Source organism: Epinephelus lanceolatus, chromosome 3 (genome assembly GCF_041903045.1).
Source record: "Epinephelus lanceolatus isolate andai-2023 chromosome 3, ASM4190304v1, whole genome shotgun sequence".
NCBI classification, from domain to species: domain Eukaryota; kingdom Metazoa; phylum Chordata; class Actinopteri; order Perciformes; family Serranidae; genus Epinephelus; species Epinephelus lanceolatus.
In genome coordinates, this window is record NC_135736.1 from 51351171 (window position 1) to 51363429 (window position 12259).

The following is a 12259-nucleotide window of genomic DNA, read 5'->3' on the forward strand; positions in this document are numbered from 1 at the left end:
CCCTCTGTGTTCTCTGTGTTCTCTGTGCCCTCTGTATCCTATGTGCCCTTTGTGTCCTATGTGCCCTCTGTGCCCTCTGTTCTCCTCTGTGTCCTCTGTGTTCTCTGTGTCCTCTGTGTTCTCTGTGCCCTTTGTGTCCTATGTGCCCTTTGTGTCCTATGTGCCCTCTGTTCTCCTCTGTGTCCTCTGTGTTCTCTGTGCCCTCTGTGCCCTCTGTGTCCTCTGTGTTCTCTGTGCCCTCTGTGTCCTCTGTGTCCTCTGTGCCCTTTGTTCTCCTCTGTGTCCTCTGTGTCCTCTGTGTTCTCTGTGCCCTCTGTGCCCTCTGTGTCCTCTGTGCCCTCTGTGTCCTCTGTGTCCTCTGTGCCCTTTGTTCTCCTCTGTGTCCTCTGTGTCCTCTGTGTTCTCTGTGTCCTCTGTGTTCCATGTGCCCTCTGTGTTCTCTGTGTTCTCTGTGCCCTCTGTATCCTATGTGCCCTTTGTGTCCTATGTGCCCTCTGTGCCCTCTGTGTCCTCTGTGTTCTCTGTGTTCTCTGTGTCCTCTGTGCCCTTTGTGTCCTATGTGCCCTCTGTGCCCTCTGTGTCCTCTGTGCCCTTTGTGTCCTATGTGCCCTCTGTGTTCTCTGTGCCCTCTGTGCCCTCTGTGTTCTATGTACCCTCTGTGCCCTCTGTGTCCTCTGTGTTCTCTGTGCCCTTTGTGTCCTATGTGCCCTCTGTGTCCTATGTGCCCTCTGTGCCCTCTGTGTTCTATGTACCCTCTGTGCCCTCTGTGTTCTCTGTGCCCTCTGTGTCCTCTGTGTCCTATGTGCCCTCTGTGTTCTATGTACCCTCTGTGCCCTCTGTGTTCTCTGTGCCCTCTGTGTCCTCTGTGTCCTCTGTGCCCCTTGTGTCCTATGTGCCCTCTGTGTCCTATGTGCCCTCTGTGCCCTCTGTGTTCTATGTACCCTCTGTGCCCTCTGTGTTCTCTGTGCCCTCTGTGTCCTCTGTGTTCTCTGTGTTCTCTGTGTCCTCTGTGCCCTTTGTGTCCTCTGTGCCCTTTGTGTCCTCTGTGTCCTCTGTGCCCTTTGTGTCCTCTGTGTCCTATGTGCCCTCTGTCCTCCTCTGTGCCCTATGTGCCCTCTGTGCCCTCTGTGTTCTCTGTGCCCTCTGTGTTCTCTGTGCCCTCTGTCCTCCTCTGTGTTCTCTGTGCCCTTTGTCCTCCTCTGTGCCCTCTGTGTTCTCTGTGCCCTTTGTCCTCCTCTGTGCCCTCTGTGTTCTCTGTGCCCTTTGTCCTCCTCTGTGCCCTCTGTGTTCTCTGTGCCCTTTGTCCTCCTCTGTGCCCTCTGTGCCCTCTGTGTTCTCTGTGCCCTTTGTCCTCCTCTGTGTCCTATGTGCCCTTTGTCCTCCTCTGTGTCCTATGTGCCCTCTGTGTTCTCTGTGCCCTCTGTGTTCTCTGTGCCCTCTGTGTCCTCTGTATCTTCTGTCCTCCTCTTTGTCTTATGTGCCCTCTGTGTTCTCTGTGCCCTCTGTGTTCTCTGTGCCCTCTGTCCTCCTCTGTGCCCTCTGTGTCCTCTGTGCCCTCTGTCCTCCTCTGTGCCCTATGTGCCCTCTGTGCCCTCTGTGTTCTCTGTGCCCTCTGTGCCCTCTGTGTCCTCTGTATCTTCTGTCCTCCTCTGTGTCCTATGTGCCCTCTGTGTTCTCTGTGCCCTATGTGCCCTCTGTGCCCTCTGTGCCCTCTGTGTTCTCTGTGCCCTCTGTGTCCTCTGTGCCCTCTGTGCCCTCTGTGCCCTCTGTGTTATCTGTCCTCCTCTGTGTCCTATGTGCCCTCTGTGTCCTCTGTGCCCTCTGTGTTATCTGTGCCCTCTGTGTTCTCTGTGCCCTCTGTGTCCTCTGTATCTTCTGTCCTCCTCTGTGTCCTATGTGCCCTCTGTGTTATCTGTCCTCCTCTGTCCTCCTCTGTGTCCTCTGTGCCCTCTGTGTTCTCTGTGCCCTCTGTCCTCCTCTGTGTCCTCTGTGCCCTCTGTGTCCTCTGTGCCCTCTGTGTTCTCTGTGCCCTCTGTGTTCTTTGTGTTCTCTGTGCCCTCTGTTCTCTGTGCCCTTTGTCCTCCTCTGTGTCCTATGTGCCCTCTGTGTTCTCTGTGCCCTCTGTCCTCCTCTGTGTCCTCTGTGCCCTCTGTGTTCTCTGTGCCCTCTGTCCTCCTCTGTGTCCTCTGTGCCCTCTGTGTCCTCTGTGCCCTCTGTGTTCTCTGTGCCCTCTGTGTTCTTTGTGTTCTCTGTGCCCTCTGTGCCCTCTGTGTTCTTTGTGTTCTCTGTGCCCTTTGTCCTCCTCTGTGTCCTATGTGCCCTCTGTGTTCTCTGTGCCCTTTGTCCTCCTCTGTGTTCTCTGTGTTCTCTGTGCCCTCTGTGTTCTCTGTGCCCTTTGTCCTCCTCTGTGCCCTATGTGTTCTCTGTGTTCTCTGTGCCCTCTGTGTTCTCTGTGTTCTCTGTGCCCTTTGTCCTCCTCTGTGCCTTCTGTGTTCTCTGTGCCCTTTGTCCTCCTCTGCGCCCTATGTGTTCTCTGTGTTCTCTGTGCCCTCTGTGTTCTCTGTGCCCTCTGTATTCTCTGTGTTCTCTGTGCCCTCTGTGTTCTCTGTGCCCTTTGTCCTCCTCTGTGTCCTATGTGCCCTCTGTGTTCTCTGTGCCCTTTGTCCTTCTCTGTGTCCTACGTGTTCTCTGTGTTCTCTGTGCCCTCTGTGTTCTCTGTGCCCTTTGTCCTCCTCTGTGTTCTCTGTGCCCTCTGTGTTCTCTGTGCCCTTTGTCCTCCTCTGTGTCCTATGTGCCCTCTGTGTTCTCTGTGCCCTTTGTCCTCCTCTGTGTTCTCTGTGTTCTCTGTGCCCTCTGTGTTCTCTGTGCCCTTTGTCCTCCTCTGTGCCCTATGTGTTCTCTGTGTTCTCTGTGCCCTCTGTGTTCTCTGTGTTCTCTGTGCCCTTTGTCCTCCTCTGTGCCTTCTGTGTTCTCTGTGCCCTTTGTCCTCCTCTGCGCCCTATGTGTTCTCTGTGTTCTCTGTGCCCTCTGTGTTCTCTGTGCCCTCTGTGTTCTCTGTGTTCTCTGTGCCCTCTGTGTTCTCTGTGCCCTTTGTCCTCCTCTGTGTCCTATGTGCCCTCTGTGTTCTCTGTGCCCTTTGTCCTCCTCTGTGTCCTATGTGTTCTCTGTGTTCTCTGTGCCCTCTGTGTTCTCTGTGTTCTTTGTGCCCTCTGTGTTCTCTGTGCCCTTTGTCCTCCTCTGTGTCCTATGTGCCCTCTGTGTTCTCTGTGCCCTTTGTCCTCCTCTGTGTCCTATGTGTTCTCTGTGTTCTCTGTGCCCTCTGTGTTCTCTGTGCCCTTTGTCCTCCTCTGTGTCCTATGTGTTCTCTGTGTTCTCTGTGCCCTCTGTGTTCTCTGTGTTCTCTGTGCCCTCTGTGTTCTCTGTGCCCTTTGTCCTCCTCTGTGCCCTCTGTGTTCTCTGTGCCCTTTGTCCTCCTCTGTGCCCTCTGTGTTCTCTGTGTTCTCTGTGTTCTCTGTGCCCTTTGTCCTCCTCTGTGTCCTATGTGTTCTCTGTGTTCTCTGTGCCCTCTGTGTTCTCTGTGTTCTCTGTGCCCTCTGTGTTCTCTGTGCCCTTTGTCCTCCTCTGTGCCCTCTGTGCCCTCTGTGTTCTCTGTGTTCTCTGTGTTCTCTGTGCCCTCTGTGTTCTCTGTGCCCTTTGTCCTCCTCTGTGTCCTATGTGCCCTCTGTGTTCTCTGTGCCCTCTGTGTTCTCTGTGCCCTTTGTCCTCCTCTGTGTCCTATGTGCCCTTTGTCCTCCTCTGTGCCCTATGTGTTCTCTGTGCCCTATGTGTCCTATGTGTCCTCTGTGTCCTCTGTTCTCCTCTGTGCCCTCTGTGTTCTCTGTGCCCTTTGTCCTCTGTGTCCTCTGTGCCCTCTGTGTTCTCTGTGCCCTTTGTCCTCCTCTGTGTCCTATGTGCCCTCTGTGTTCTCTGTGCCCTTTGTCCTCCTCTGTGTCCTATGTGTTCTCTGTGTTCTCTGTGCCCTCTGTGTTCTCTGTGCCCTTTGTCCTCCTCTGTGTCCTATGTGCCCTCTGTGTTCTCTGTGTCCTCTGTTCTCCTCTGTGTCCTCTGTGTCCTCTGTGTTCTCTGTGCCCTCTGTGTTCTCTGTGCCCTTTGTCCTCCTCTGTGCCCTCTGTGTTATCTGTCCTCCTCTGTGTCCTTTGTCCTCCTCTGTGTCCTATGTGCCCTCTGTGTTCTCTGTGCCCTCTGTCCTCTGTGTTCTCTGTGTCCTCTGTGTCCTCTGTTCTCCTCTGTGTCCTCTGTGTTCTCTGTGCCCTCTGTGTCCTCTGTGTTCTCTGTTCTCCTCTGTGTCCTCTGTTCTCCTCTGTGTCCTCTGTGTCCTCTGTGTCCTCTGTTCTCCTCTGTGTCCTCTGTTCTCCTCTGTGTCCTCTGTGTCCTCTGTTCTCCTCTGTGTCCTCTGTCCTCCTCTGTGTCCTATGTGTTCTCTGTGTTCTCTGTGCCCTCTGTGTCCTCTGTGTCCTCTGTTCTCCTCTGTGTCCTCTGTTCTCCTCTGTGTCCTCTGTGTCCTCTGTGTCCTCTGTTCTCCTCTGTGCCCTCTGTGCCCTCTGTGTCCTCTGTGTCCTCTGTTCTCCTCTGTGCCCTCTGTGTTCTCTGTGTCCTCTGTCCTCCTCTGTGCCCTCTGTCCTTCCCGGGGTCCTCTGTTCCCCTCTGTCCTGCTCTGTGTCCTCTGTCCTCCTCTGTGTCCTCTGTCCTTCTCTGTGTCCTCTGTCCTTTTCCGTGTCCTCCTGTGTGTCGTCTTTCCTCCTCTGTGTCCTCTGTGTCCTCTGTGCCCTCTGTGTCCTCTGTTCTCCTCTGTGCCCTCTGTGTTCTCTGTGCCCTTTGTCCTCCTCTGTGTCCTATGTGCCCTCTGTGTTCTCTGTGCCCTTTGTCCTCCTCTGTGCCCTCTGTGTTCTCTGTGCCCTTTGTCCTCCTCTGTGTCCTATGTGTTCTCTGTGTTCTCTGTGCCCTCTGTGTCCTCTGTGTTCTCTGTGCCCTCTGTGCCCTCTGTGTTATATGTCCTCCTCTGTGTCCTATGTGCCCTCTGTGTTCTCTGTGCCCTCTGTGTCCTCTGTGTCCTCTGTGTCCTCTGTGTTCTCTGTGCCCTCTGTGTCCTCTGTGTTCTCTGTGCCCTCTGTGCCCTCTGTGTTCTCTGTGCCCTCTGTGTCCTCTGTGTCCTCTGTTCTCCTCTGTGTCCTCTGTGTTCTCTGTGCCCTTTGTCCTCCTCTGTGTCCTATGTGTTCTCTGTGTTCTCTGTGCCCTCTGTTCTCCTCTGTGTCCTCTGTGTCCTCTGTGTCCTCTGTTCTCCTCTGTGCCCTCTGTGTTCTCTGTGCCCTCTGTCCTCTGTGTCCTCTGTGTCCTCTGTTCTCCTCTGTGTCCTCTGTGTCCTCTGTTCTCCTCTGTGCCCTCTGTGTTCTCTGTGTCCTCTCTCCTCCTCTGTGCCCTCTGTCCTTCCCGGGGTCCTCTGTTCCCCTCTGTCCTGCTCTGTGTCCTCTGTCCTCCTCTGTGTCCTCTGTCCTTCTCTGTGTCCTCTGTCCTTCTCCGTGTCCTCCTGTGTGTCGTCTTTCCTGCTCTGTGTCCTCTGTGCCCTCTGTGTCCTCTGTCCTTCTCTGTGTACTCTGTGTCCTCTGTCCTCCTCTGTGTCCTCTGTCCTCCTCTGTGTCCTATGTGTCCTCTGTATTCGTCTGTGTCCTCTGTCCTGTTCTGATGTCATTGTTCTCCTCTGTGTCCTATGTGTCCTCTGTTCTCCTCTGTGCCCTCTGTCCTAGTCTGTGTCCTCTGTCCTCCTCTGTGCCCTCGGTGTCCTCTGTCCTTCTCTGTGTTCTCTGTGTCCTCTGTGTCCTCTGTCCTCCTCTGTGTCCTATGTGCCCTCTGTATTCGTCTGTGTCCTCTGTCCTGTTCTGATGTCATTGTTCTCCTCTGTGTCCTATGTGTCCTCTGTCCTCCTCTGTGCCCTCTGTCCTTCCCGGGGTCCTCTGTTCCCCTCTGTCCTGCTCTGTGTCCTCTGTCCTCCTCTGTGTCCTCTGTCCTTCTCTGTGTCCTCTGTACTTCTCCGTGTCCTCCTGTGTGTCGTCTTTCCTCCTCTGTGTCCTCTGTGCCCTCTGTGTCCTCTGTCCTCCTCTGTGCCCTCTGTGTCCTCTGTCCTTCTCTGTGTTCTCTGTGTCCTCTGTCCTCCTCTGTGTCCTCTGTCCTCCTCTGTGTCCTATGTGCCCTCTGTATTCGTCTGTTTCCTCTGTCCTGTTCTGATGTCATTGTTCTCCTCTGTGTCCTATGTGTCCTCTGTTCTCCTCTGTGCCCTCTGTCCTAGTCTGTGTCCTCTGTCCTCCTCTGTGCCCTCTGTGTCCTCTGTCCTTCTCTGTGTTCTCTGTGTCCTCTGTGTCCTCTGTCCTCCTCTGTGTCCTCTGTCCTCCTCTGTGTCCTATGTGCCCTCTGTATTAGTCTGTGTCCTCTGTCCTGTTCTGATGTCATTGTTCTCCTCTGTGTCCTATGTGTCCTCTGTCCTCCTCTGTGCCCTCTGTCCTTCCCGGGGTCCTCTGTTCCCCTCTGTCCTGCTCTGTGTCCTCTGTCCTCCTTTGTGTCCTCTGTCCTTCTCCGTGTCCTCCTGTGTGTCGTCTTTCCTCCTCTGTGTCCTCTGTGCCCTCTGTGTCCTCTGTCCTCCTCTGTGCCCTCTGTGTCCTCTGTCCTTCTCTGTGTTCTCTGTGTCCTCTGTCCTCCTCTGTGTCCTCTGTCCTCCTCTGTGTCCTCTGTCCTCCTCTGTGTCCTCTGTCCTCCTCTGTGTCCTATGTGCCCTCTGTATTCGTCTGTGTCCTCTGTCCTGTTCTGATGTCATTGTTCTCCTCTGTGTCCTATGTGTCCTCTGTCCTTCTCCGTGCCCTCTGTCCTAGTCTGTGTCCTCTGTCCTCCTCTGTGCCCTCTGTGTCCTCTGTCCTTCTCTGTGTTCTCTGTGTTCTCTGTGTCCTCTGTCCTCCTCTGTGTCCTATGTGCCCTCTGTATTCGTCTGTGTCCTCTGTCCTGTTCTGATGTCATTGTTCTCCTCTGTGTCCTATGTGTCCTCTGTCCTCCTCTGTGCCCTCTGTCCTTCCCGGGGTCCTCTGTTCCCCTCTGTCCTGCTCTGTGTCCTCTGTCCTCCTCTGTGTCCTCTGTCCTTCTCCGTGTCCTCCTGTGTGTCGTCTTTCCTCCTCTGTGTCCTCTGTGCCCTCTGTGTCCTCTGTCCTCCTCTGTGCCCTCTGTGTCCTCTGTCCTTCTCTGTGTTCTCTGTGTCCTCTGTCCTCCTCTGTGTCCTCTGTCCTCCTCTGTGTCCTATGTGCCCTCTGTATTCGTCTGTGTCCTCTGTCCTGTTCTGATGTCATTGTTCTCCTCTGTGTCCTATGTGTCCTCTGTTCTCCTCTGTGCCCTCTGTCCTAGTCTGTGTCCTCTGTCCTCCTCTGTGCCCTCTGTGTCCTCTGTCCTCCTCTGTGTCCTCTGTGTCCTCTGTCCTTCTCTGTGTTCTCTGTGTCCTCTGTGTCCTCTGTCCTCCTCTGTGTCCTATGTGCCCTCTGTATTCGTCTGTGTCCTCTGTCCTGTTCTGATGTCATTGTTCTCCTCTGTGTCCTATGTGTCCTCTGTCCTCCTCTGTGCCCTCTGTCCTTCCCAGGGTCCTCTGTTCCCCTCTGTCCTGCTCTGTGTCCTCTGTCCTCCTCTGTGTCCTCTGTCCTTCTCCGTGTCCTCCTGTGTGTTGTCTTTCCTCCTCTGTGTCCTCTGTCCTCCTCTGTGCCCTCTGTGTCCTCTGTCCTTCTCTGTGTCCTCTGTCCTTCTCTGTGTTCTCTGTGTCCTCTGTCCTCCTCTGTGTCCTCTGTCCTCCTCTGTGTCCTATGTGCCCTCTGTATTCGTCTGTGTCCTCTGTCCTGTTCTGATGTCATTGTTCTCCTCTGTGTCCTATGTGTCCTCTGTTCTCCTCTGTGCCCTCTGTCCTAGTCTGTGTCCTCTGTCCTCCTCTGTGCCCTCTGTGTCCTCTGTCCTTCTCTGTGTTCTCTGTGTCCTCTGTGTCCTCTGTCCTCCTCTGTGTCCTATGTGCCCTCTGTATTCGTCTGTGTCCTCTGTCCTGTTCTGATGTCATTGTTCTCCTCTGTGTCCTATGTGTCCTCTGTCCTCCTCTGTGCCCTCTGTCCTTCCCGGGGTCCTCTGTTCCCCTCTGTCCTGCTCTGTGTCCTCTGTCCTCCTCTGTGTCCTCTGTCCTCCTCTGTGTCCTCTGTCCTCTGTAGTGTAATGTACTGATTTACTGAAGACATATACTGTACCTTTTAGTTGACCTTTAAAAAGATATGTGTTGAAGCAATATAATCTGTGCAACTGACAAATTACACACTGGTTTAATATTTCATGTATTCTTATGACACACACACACACTTATTGAGCACTTAAGCATTGTGGTGGAGAAGTACCTAGGACTCACTGTCAATCATTTCTAAAAATAGCATGAGAATGGGTTCAGAAAACACTAGTGGAAAATTAGGGGAATTACAGCTTGTCCTGAGAACGACCCTAGTAAGAGGAGGCGGTCTTAGATCTAGGAAAAACATTACTCAGCAGAAATATGACACCAATATGGTGGAGAAAAAGTGACTCAGCAGAGGTGGGATATGTTACGATCAGAGCCAAGTGAGAAGGATTAAGGGAAAGAGATGACTCAGCAGAAATTCTACGATAAAAGAGCGAGCGCAAACAAAGAAATTCCAGCCTTGCTCCGGAGCTTGGCTCATTTGGGTTGTGATGTGTTTGTTGCCTGCGAGCACATTAAACTCAGTTGCATCTGATTCTACGTGTCTCCAGTGATTTTTTTTGACCTCTGAGTATCTGAGTTTTTGATATCTAATGGAAGATGAAGAAAGTCCGTTTGAGAGGAAAAGAGCGAGGTCGCGAGCTAACTGGCCCGGCTCGGGACCTTGACTTTTTTGCTTCTACACCTCCTCTGTGTCCTCTGTCCTTCTCTGTGTCCTCTGTCCTTCTCCGTGTCCTCCTGTGTGTCGTCTTTCCTCCTCTGTGTCCTCTGTGCCCTCTGTGTCCTCTGTCCTCCTCTGTGTCCTCTGTCCTTCTCTGTGTCCTCTGTCCTTCTCCGTGTCCTCCTGTGTGTCGTCTTTCCTCCTCTGTGTCCTCTGTGCCCTCTGTGTCCTCTGTCCTCCTCTGTGTCCTCTGTCCTTCTCTGTGTCCTCTGTCCTTCTCCGTGTCCTCCTGTGTGTCGTCTTTCCTCCTCTGTGTCCTCTGTGCCCTCTGTGTCCTCTGTGCCCTCTGTGTCCTCTGTCCTCCTCTGTGCCCTCTGTGTCCTCTGTCCTTCTCTGTGTTCTCTGTGTCCTCTGTCCTCCTCTGTGTCCTCTGTCCTCCTCTGTGTCCTATGTGCCCTCTGTATTCGTCTGTTTCCTCTGTCCTGTTCTGATGTCATTGTTCTCCTCTGTGTCCTATGTGTCCTCTGTTCTCCTCTGTGCCCTCTGTCCTAGTCTGTGTCCTCTGTCCTCCTCTGTGCCCTCTGTGTCCTCTGTCCTTCTCTGTGTCCTCTGTCCTCCTCTGTGTCCTATGTGCCCTCTGTATTCGTCTGTGTCCTCTGTCCTGTTCTGATGTCATTGTTCTCCTCTGTGTCCTATGTGTCCTCTGTCCTCCTCTGTGCCCTCTGTCCTTCCCGGGGTCCTCTGTTCCCCTCTGTCCTGCTCTGTGTCCTCTGTCCTCCTCTGTGTCCTCTGTCCTAGTCTGTGTCCTCTGTCCTCCTCTGTGCCCTCTGTGTCCTCTGTGTCCTCTGTCCTTCTCTGTGTCCTCTGTGTCCTCTGTCCTCCTCTGTGTCCTCTGTCCTCCTCTGTGTCCTATGTGTCCTCTGTCCTCCTCTGTGCCCTCTGTCCTTCCCGGGGTCCTCTGTTCCCCTCTGTCCTGCTCTGTGTCCTCTGTCCTCCTCTGTGTCCTCTGTCCTTCTCTGTGTCCTCTGTCCTTCTCCGTGTCCTCCTGTGTGTCGTCTTTCCTCCTCTGTGTCCTCTGTGCCCTCTGTGTCCTCTGTCCTCCTCCAGACCTCCTCTGTCCTCCTCTGTTCTCCTTAGACCTGTTCCTTTGTCTGCCATTATATTCTGTCGTCTGTACTCCTCCTCCGGCATCTGACCTTTGTTCTCCTCCTCTGTCCTCCTCTCTGTCCCCTGTCCACCTTATTGTCCTCTGTCCTCTTCTGCCCTCCTCCCCTTGTTTCTTTGTCTTCCATCCTATTCTGTCCTCTGACCTTGTCTGTCCTCCTCCGTCAGGTCTCTGTTGGACAGGGACATCTCGGTGTCATCGGAGTCAGTCCGACTGCTGGCTGACCAGTTCCTGATCCAACTTAACTGGTTCAGCAGTCAGAGCAGGAAGCTGTTGCTGGTCCAAGACCTGGTCGACTCTCTGAAGGTCAGACTTCTATCACAGGAAGTTAGCAGAGTGGCTAATGCTAACATCTATTCACGTCCTCCAGGCAGGAAGACTAATGTTTCAGCCATGTGTTCTCTACATGTTTCAGCAGTGCTCTACATGTTTCAGCCATGTGTTCTCTACATGTTTTAGCTGTTCTCTGCACATTTCAGCTGTTTTTACTACATGTTGCAGCTGTTCTCTACATGTGTGAGTTGTTCTCTACATTTTTCAGATGTCAATCAATCAATCAATCAATTTTATTTATTTTATTTTATTTTATTTATAAAGCCCAATATCACCAATCACAATTTGCCTCACAGGGCTTTACAGCATACTGTCCTTTGGACCCTCACAGCTGATCAGGAAAAACTCCCCAAAAAACGGGGAAAAAATGGTAGAAACCTCAGGAAGAGCAACTGAGGAGGGATCCCTCTTCCAGGACGGACAGATGTCTGTCGATGTGTGTTCTCTACATGTTTCAGCTGTGTGTTCTCTACGTGTTTCAGCTGTGTGTTCTCTACGTGTTTCAGCTGTGTTCTCTACATGTTTCAGTTGTGTGCTCTCTTCATGTTTCAGCCATATGTTTTCCACATGTTTCAGCTGTGTGTTCTCTACATGTTTCAGCTGTGTGTTCACTACATGTTTCAGCCATGTGTTCTCTACATGCTTCAGTTGTGTGTTCTCTACATGTTTCAGCCATGTGTTCTCTACATGTTTCAGCTGTGTGATCTCCACATGTTTCACCTGTGTGTTCTCTACATGTTTCAGCTGTGTGTTCTCTACATGTTTCAGCTGTGTGCTCTCTTCATGTTTCAGCCATGTGTTCTCTACATGTTTCAGCTCTGTGTTCTCTACTTGTTTCGGCCATGTGTTCTCTACATGTTTCAGCTCTGTGTTCTCTTTATGTTTCAGCTGGCTGCTGTCATGTGGATGATGACGTACGTTGGCGCCATCTTTAACGGTGTCACCATCCTCATCCTCGGTGAGTTTTTGTTCTTTCTTCGTTGTTGATTTAAATTCAAAGAACAAAATGTTTCTGACTTTTTTTACTGTTTCAGCTGACATCATCGTCTTCACCACGCCGCTGATCTACCAGAAGAATAAGGTACATTAAAGAACCTCACCAACATTTTTACATGTTTCAGATAATGTTCTTCTTCCTGTTCACATGTTCTGTTGGGGTCGTCTCTGACGCAGGTTGCCAAACTTTAGCATTCTAATATTTGACAAACTGCACCTTTAAAGAAATGCTCAGTTGAAACACTCACCTTTAACCGTCAGTGTTCACCGGCCAAAACCTGACAGTACGTTGGACTCATGGTCGTCTTTCATCCTGGAACTATTTTCCATGGTGGATGTATACATTACATCTGCTTTGGGTTTGAGTGGGTAGTGAAGCAGATGTCCCCTCTGTAGGCAGCTCTGATTGGAAAGAATCTGCTGCACACTAACATTCCAGTATTTTTAAGTGTATGCTGTGATGACGTGTTCTGTTCGGATGTTCTGAATGACATTTTCCTGATGATGTCATATGACCTTCATGTGAGTCTGTTTGTGTGAACTAGGGAACACTGAACTGGTCCTTTAACATTCGTTTACCTTCATTAGGGGGACAAAATATCTTCAACAGGCATTCCTAATAAACTGGTGTCTCACTCCACTTCCTGTTTCCTGTTTGTGTTCAGACGTCAAACTGAAGATGTTTTAACGTGTGTGTGTGTGTGTGTGTGTGTGTGTGTGTGTGTATGTGTATGTTCAGACGCAGATCGATCGGACCATCGAGGTGTTACAGTTCAGACTGGACGAGACGCTGCTGAAGTAAGTTCACTTCAGA

General features: G+C 52.0%; 1 protein-coding gene across 3 annotated transcripts in view; it reads left to right on the forward strand.

The window, feature by feature from the left end:
- Nucleotides 1-12259, forward strand: part of LOC117255718 (reticulon-3-B-like) — a 42533-nt gene that overhangs the window by 20712 nt on the left and 9562 nt on the right. For all 3 annotated transcript variants that reach the window (XM_078166579.1, XM_078166580.1, XM_078166581.1), the window contains exons 5-8: nt 10284-10422; nt 11338-11407; nt 11484-11530; nt 12185-12243. In XM_078166579.1, coding sequence (XP_078022705.1) covers nt 10284-10422; nt 11338-11407; nt 11484-11530; nt 12185-12243 — 315 coding nt within the window. The remainder of the gene's footprint in view (nt 1-10283; nt 10423-11337; nt 11408-11483; nt 11531-12184; nt 12244-12259) is intronic.